The sequence below is a fragment of the Homarus americanus genome, unplaced genomic scaffold, assembly GCF_018991925.1.
Source record: "Homarus americanus isolate GMGI-L3 unplaced genomic scaffold, GMGI_Hamer_2.0 scaffold11022, whole genome shotgun sequence".
NCBI lineage: Eukaryota > Metazoa > Arthropoda > Malacostraca > Decapoda > Nephropidae > Homarus > Homarus americanus.
In genome coordinates, this window is record NW_024737068.1 from 4,553,153 (window position 1) to 4,561,031 (window position 7,879).

Below are 7,879 nucleotides of genomic sequence, written 5' to 3' on the forward strand. Positions count from 1 at the left end.
CCTGCGCTATAGCTACTTTTTTTTCTTCTTCACATTCTCTGGTATTTGCAGTAATAGTTGCTGCAACTTGTCACTTTGGCCGTTCTGTCGTAATGGACCTTCGGATCTTGTTTACTTCACTGGTATCCACCTCCCCTGTTGAGTTCTGAGCTACTATGTAGTCCGTGAGGGCTGCCGTGAGCTTAACTGAGTTTTGATGCTCAGTGGCAGCAATCTCCTCCGGATTGGTTAGTCTCATTCCTCCCAGTCTCGGAGGGAGTGCAAGAAGTGATCTTTCTGATGGGGTTAGGCTCATTAGGACAGGTGTAATGAGCTGGTGGAAAGCATTGTAGAATGAGGGAGGGAGGGAGGGAGGGGAGTGGTGACAGGTACTGAGAAGGAATGAGGGAGAGAGGAAGGGAGGGAAGGGAGTGTAGTAATTCAGGTAGAGTAATTAGTTTATCCATTAACTGCTTGAGAGGATGGCAGGAACAGATGACCAGCCGAGCATGTTGACGACTTAAGACCATGCCCCCAACACACACATCACCCCACCCCCAACACACACCACCCTGCCACCCAACACACACATCACCCCACCCCCAACACACACATCACCCTGCCACCCAACACACACATCACCCCACCCCACACACATCACCCCACCCCAACACACACACACCCCTGCCACCCAACACACACATCACCCCACCCCAACACACATCACCCTGCCACCCAACACACACATCACCCCACCCCACCACACATCACCCCACCCACACACATCACCCTGCCACACACATCACCCTGCCACCCAACACACACACCCACACCCAACACACACATCACCCCCACCCAACACACACATCACCTGCCACCCAACACACACACATCACCCCACACCCAACACACACATCACCCACCTGCCACCCAACACACACACACTCACACACACATCACCCCCACACACACACATCACCCTGCCCCCAGCACACACACACCCCCAACACACACATCACCCCTGCCCCCAGCACACATCACCCTGCCTCAACACACACATCACCTGCCCCCCAGCACACACATCACCCTGCCACAACACACACATCACCCTGCCACCCAACACACACACATCACCCTGCCCCCCACACACACACACAGTAGTTGTCGGATGCTGTCGGTAGTCGGAGCGTTATTTCTTCCTTATTTGTAAAGCCACATAACAGCGTTTTAACGACGGACATTAGACAACAGTTCAGAGTATGTGGGCCTATCTCATCCCCCATTAACCCCCCTCCCCCTAGTTATGGTCCTGACTATCGGTACCTGTCGGTGGATGTCGGTAAATGTAGGTAGATGTCGGTAACTGTCGGTAGCTATCGTTAATTGTCGGCAAATTTCAGTAGCTTGGTAGATATCGGCAGATGATGGAATTTATCGGTAAATGTCGGTAGATGTCGGTACTTGTCGATAATTGCCAGTACACGTCAGCTTGCAGCGAGAACGAGGCTATTAATGCTGCAATGTTAATATTAGCATCCCGCAACTGCCGCACTTGGCTACCTGTACTGCCCAGCCTAATTAACTTCCGTGTACTAATGACTGAATTACATTGCACTAACAAAAGTGAAAGAGGGTCCCACACAAGGAGGCAGCATGGCCGGTACTCACTTCCCCAGGTTGTAAACTTACTGTAGGCATGCAGTGAAAGAATGAATCATCTTCCCGGGGCTTTGACCAATACATCGCTGAACGGTTGAGCCATACGACAAGACTCACGCATATGGGGAGCCCATAAACAGTTGCAGGCCTGTGGAACCTCGGAAAGGGGTCACCAGTGACACCATTCACTGTGTTGGGTGGTCAAGTTTCATTATACTTCGGCCACAACTGGGAAGATACTGTACTTCCTTCTCTCACTGTACCTATTTACAGCTGGGTGAACTGGGAGTACCCGGGGATCAACCCACCGACCAGGAGGTGAGTACTGTACTGTACTCACTCGACCGCTGCACTCCATGTTGTACTAATCATCAGAAATATTTTACAAGGAAGCTCTTATTCCTACAACCCCAATAAACCATTAGTGTTTTATTAACGAGTTCTGTCTCAAATACTAAAGGACATAACCTCTCGATTGTTAGAAACTTTTAATACTCAAAGTTGCTCATAAAAAAATTCAATATACTAGGGTAAATTTTTTTGAGATACACTGTATATGTGATATTTGGTAAAATGATGAAGTCAAGGAGGAACAACACGAAGATGCAAAACATGGAGACGCTCTTGGCCGCCGCCATCTTGTAGACGCGACCGTCTTGGTGCTCTTTTGCCTTTTAACTATTCATTTTTGTTTACATAAATAATAATAATAACAATAACGACAATAAATAATAATGATAAAAACAAGAATAATATTACCCGGTATATTATTATTATGAAAATCTCCTTAACAGCCTAAAACAACAATAATGATAATAAAAATAATAATAATAATAATAATAATAATAATAATAATAATAATAATAATAATAATAATAATATCTAAACACATTCGTTCGCCTACCTGACCATGCATTATACCCAAGAACGCCTTCACTCCCGCGTGGTTATACTGTACTTGTATATCAAAGCTGCGAGACTCAGAGACCTGGTACGGTATTATATTTACAAATTACTACATGGTTACAGTCACCCACAAAAGTCCAGTAGCCTCTCCTCCTGAGCCACGAGCCCCGAGATTTAGACTTGTGAATCCGAAGCATTTATGGACAGAATAATGCATCAGTGTCTTCTGGTTCGCGAGTCTGAGAATATCAGGGTTCGTGGAGCAGCAGGAGAGGCGACAGGACTTTTGTCGTTGACTTAACTGTACATTAGGAGAAATTACTTGCAGACGCATACAATAATTAATAGTGTTGATGTTATAATGTATTGCTACGCTTTAACAATTAAAGCCTTGTTCATGTTATAATGTATTACTACGCTTCAACAATTAAAGTCTTGTTGATGTTATAATGTATTACTACGCTTCAACAATTAAAACCTTGTTCATGTTATAATGTATTGCTACGCTTTAACAATTAAAGCCTTGTTCATGTTATAATGTATTACTACGCTTCAACAATTAAAGTCTTGTTGATGTTATAATGTATTACTACGCTTCAACAATTAAAACCTTGTTCATGTTATAATGTATTACTACGCTTCAACAATTAAAACCTTGTTCATGTTATAATGTATTACTACGCTTTAACAATTAAAGCCTTGTTCATGTTATAATGTATTACTACGCTTTAACAATTAAAGCCTTGTTCATGTTATAATGTATTACTACGCTTCAACAATTAAAACCTTGTTCATGTTATAATGTATTACTACGCTTTAACAATTAAAGCCTTGTTCATGTTATAATGTATTACTACGCTTCAACAATTAAAACCTTGTTCATGTTATAATGTATTACTACGCTTCAACAATTAAAACCTTGTTCATGTTATAATGTATTGCTACGCTTTAACAATTAAAGCCTTGTTCATGTTATAATGTATTACTACGCTTCAACAATTAAAGTCTTGTTGATGTTATAATGTATTACTACGCTTTAACAATTAAAGCCTTGTTCATGTTATAATGTATTACTACGCTTCAACAATTAAAACCTTGTTCATGTTATAATGTATTACTACGCTTCAACAATTAAAGTCGTGTTGATGTTATAATGTATTACTACGCTTCAACAATTAAAGTCGTGTTGATGTTATAATGTATTACTACGCTTCAACAATTAAAACCTTGTTCATGTTATAATGTATTAATACGCTTCAACAATTAAAGTCTTGTTGATGTTATAATAATATAATGTATTACTACGTTTCAACAATTAAAGCCTTGTTCCTGTTATAATGTATTACTCTGCTTCAATAACTAAGGTCTTTAAGCGCCTATTAGGTTAGTTAATAGTAATCAACAACTATAATCGGAGTAAGTCTATCATCCAACTGGTGAGGACTTGCTTGAGCCAAATGACTTCGATAAGTACCAGGTAGAACTGTCAACTCCAGCCAAAAGTTTACCGTTTCTACACTTAACGAGATTATTTGGCACGATAGAAACCAGATATAGAGTGGAGAGGTAAACTTTAGCGAACACAAACAAACAAGTGCACTCAAGCTGTTTACACCTGGAAGTGACGTGTGGCAGATCTTGCGAGAGCGCTGTCGGAGGCTGTTTACACCAAAAGCGCGAAAAATGTCGCAAGTACTATGGTGTGAGTTACTGTCGGCTATAAATGAGCGCAAGTTCTCGCAGATTTGTTTACATTGTCTGAGTGTTAGTAGTGTCACAAGCTCTGATTTGGATATTTTGTTTCTCCAATCTGTATAGTGAGCATGCCACGGTGCAGAGCTGTGAGATGTGCTGCTGCACTACTTGTCTTGCATCATGCCATGTAGTAAGGGTAAAAAAAGGAACAGGAAATATTGGGTTAAAGATTGGATTCTGAGAAGGGAAGAAAAATACTGCCAGGTTGACACATATACTTCGTCTGTTCCAGAACCACCTTTCTTCTGCTTTAGTTTCTTCAATTCTTGGTTGAACTGGCTCCGCAAGTTTTATGTATTTTCCTAGCAACTTCATTTGCATCAATATTCATTGTTTCGCCTATGCGCTTGAACGCCTCATGCTTCTTCACCCTTTTCTGTAGTCCGCCGATCTAACGTTCCACAGCAATTAATTTTCCTCATACAGGGAGATTAACATTTTAGTGTCTGTGTCAGACCATTTCTTCGCCATGAGAACTTCGTTCTCACTACTGTACCTCCAATGCCGGAAGCCATCCTGGCAGTAGGACAGTTTAGCTCGCACTAAACTTGCACAAAAAATCTACCACGTCTAGATCGCCTCATGCGAGCACTTGCGCCAGACCACTTCCCAAACACTTGCGACAGGACTCGAGACAGTCCTTGCAGAAGTGTTTACATTGCTGAGTTTGCTGTCCGACGGAGAACTTGCGACACGTTTCTCGCAGGTATAAACGTAGCTTAACAATGTACACCGCCACAACTTCGCGCGACAACCGAAGATTGAATGGGGATGTCCGATAGGGTCATGGTGTACAATATACACTATATTATTATAGTTGTAAGTTTAAGAATAGATATGAAATAATCCAAGCTGTGACATTAGTGAGGGAACGGGAGAAGACTACACAACACTATATATTCTACATAGAGGCTAAATATAGAAACCTTACAATAACAGGAACAAAAATATTTTCTACAAAATAATAAAAGATAGGATAAACTAGTTAATAATATAACAAATATTAGACAAGGAAAGATATACTACATGCAAGGCAATTGAGAAGAAGAATGAGGTAAAGATTATCCCAAGAAAATAAAGTATAAAATATCAGCGTAGAACAGTACGCCAATCGGCTGTAGGAAGCAGCCTGGGACGGCGCCATCAATATTGAGGGACAACACATATAAATCCAACCTAAAGGATGCAGCGACCTGAACCATCCTATCTTCTTTAGTCGATCGCATGGCAAAGTTAAACTTAATGATCCATCCTTCTTAAGCTGCCATACAAATATCCTCTTCAAATTTTACTCATAATCATTGGGATATTATATTTGTTTAGATTTTTTTCTGGGAATAGATTATCATTATGCACATATCAGAGCGATACATACAAAAAACTTCGACTGTGCCATGCTGTATGTGGCGGAACCTGATAGGAAGTGTTCGCGTTCATATGGGCCAGTGCTGGCTGGTTCCTGGTGAGGAAACTGATCAGCAAGTTGTCGTCAGTTGTAGGCTAAAACTAGGCAGGTATTTGCTTTTATAAGTTTACAAATACACGTTAAACTTTGTATTAATGAATTTGGTAATGATAAAGTTGACTCGATATTGAGGAGTCTTGTCAAAAGTAAAGAGAGAATCATATTTGGCAACCTTGCCCAGCGAGCCTACACCAAAACCTTGTCTCATATTTTGACAGACGGTTTCAAGATGTAGCAACAATAGAACCTGTTGTAACATATATGTGTTTTCCATTTGGTAAAATCACAAATGTTGAAGATATTGCATCTAGAATGGCATCAGTATTTAACATGGACATATCTGAAGTCGAAAATGAGCTTCTGAAGCATAAAAATGATATTCAGATCAAATCCAGGGCAACAGGAGGAAGTTTCTGGAACCTTCTCAGTGAAGAAAAATATCCCAATGTCAGAAAATGTGCCATGTACCTCACAGCATTTTTTGGATCAACCTGCCTTTGTGAATCAACATTTTCACACATGAAACACATCAAATCCAAATACCGATCAACAATGTCAGATGAACACCTGGATGCTTGCTTGAGGCTAGCAGTCACCGCCTACAGTCCTAATTACACAAAGCTGGCAGACAACATGCAGTGCTAACCATCTTAGCAAAGTAAGTTTATGCTTTTGTCATGTTAACAATATATCATAACAATTATTGAAAAATATTATTTGTTTACTCTCTCTCTCTCTCTTCGAATCTGCGTATTTTATGGCAATGGGTGAATATTAGGCTGGTAGATCGCGTCAGGGTAACTGTGGAAAAAGTAGATCACGTCACACAAAAGGTTGGCCACCCTTGCTATATACCCTGTGCATGCGTTCTGGGATATAATTATAGTAATAGTGGTCGTAGATATATCAACAATCGTCATTTAGAATTACTGTAATGTGTCCCCCCCCGGCTGTATAATTCCGCTGAAAATTTTTAGTCGAATTTATTTTAAAACCTAATGATAACAAACAGACAAATCTTGATTATAAACTCTTATATGCATACCGATTACAGTATCCCCATCAAAATAATAATAATGATGATAATAATAATTAGTAGTATTAGTAATAATAATAATCTATAATAACATCTAAGTTTATAGTATCTGGTAATAAGTGCAGCGGATTTGTGTCCTGCCATATTTTACCCCACCCCCTTCGGCATGGTTGTAAGGGGGTAATAATAACAAGGGGTTGTATTACAGGGGATAACAGGCAGGCTATACGCCCTTCAAGCCGCCAGTACAAACCATAATACCAGGAGCAGCGGAATGAATGATGACGCTGCAATGTTTTACTGCGCTTTAACAACTGGGGTCTTGTTGTTATAATATATTACTACGTTTGGGCGGGTATTGTGAGATTAGAAAATACACGAGTCAACAATTAGAAGTTTCGCATGAAACGAGAGCTGGAGTTACCGATATAGTCTTCCCAAACTATTACAATATCAAGAGCGGATTACCTCAATGAATAGCTAAATTATATCCAATGCTCCGGTAACAATAATAAACTATAGTACTGTATACGAAAATTAAAATATATCCAATACGTTTCCACATTTTCCAAAACATTAAAATTTGTCGTGTAATACTTCCCTAAATATTCTTTCCAGCTTCCTTATATAATTACGTTGCGTCTATTCACAGAGTTCGACGTAACAAGACATGGCGATAATAAAGTAGGAATGTCATATCATTGTTATAAATTTGGTTCTATGGCTGGCTGTGGTGAATTAAAGTCCAACGCATCAGTTCCCTGGAGTGCAAATCTGGAACTATTGTTTCTTGTTCAAACGACATATACTCCGGCTTTTGCGGCAGTATACCTTTTATGTTGTAACGCGGTATTACCTATGTCAGTTTATATTTAACACGGCATTTACGTGTACATTTACTGTTATCTCTTTCTCGTTATCTCTACGAACTAGGGAGGAAAGTCACTTTATTACACACATATAATCTGAAATTAAATTAAACATGAATCCTTAAAGGAAAGAAACACGAACAATATTTCTCAGTTAAAATGCAAATTGATTACATTCTCTCGCGGCGCTTCATACACCTTTCCCTCTTA

At 40.0% G+C, this 7,879-nt stretch overlaps 1 protein-coding gene across 1 annotated transcript; it reads left to right on the forward strand.

The window, feature by feature from the left end:
• Window positions 1-4,881: 4,881 nt before the first annotated feature.
• Window positions 4,882-6,409, forward strand: LOC121873058 (EPM2A-interacting protein 1-like). The gene is made up of 2 exons (XM_042376373.1): window positions 4,882-5,005; window positions 6,063-6,409. The coding sequence occupies exons 1-2, from the start codon at window positions 4,882-4,884 to the stop codon at window positions 6,407-6,409; spliced, it is 471 nt and encodes a 156-aa protein (XP_042232307.1).
• The last annotated feature ends 1,470 nt before the right edge of the window (window positions 6,410-7,879 follow it).

What these genes read in the sequence shown, in the direction of transcription:
- LOC121873058 (XM_042376373.1), top strand. Translation starts at nt 4,882, where the DNA reads ATGCGAGCACTTGCGCCAGACCACTTCCCAAACACTTGCGACAGGACT. An exon ending in TTGCGACACGTTTCTCGCAG is followed by an intron (nt 5,006 to 6,062) that starts GTATAAACGTAG and finishes CAAATGTTGAAG; the next exon opens with ATATTGCATCTAGAATGGCA.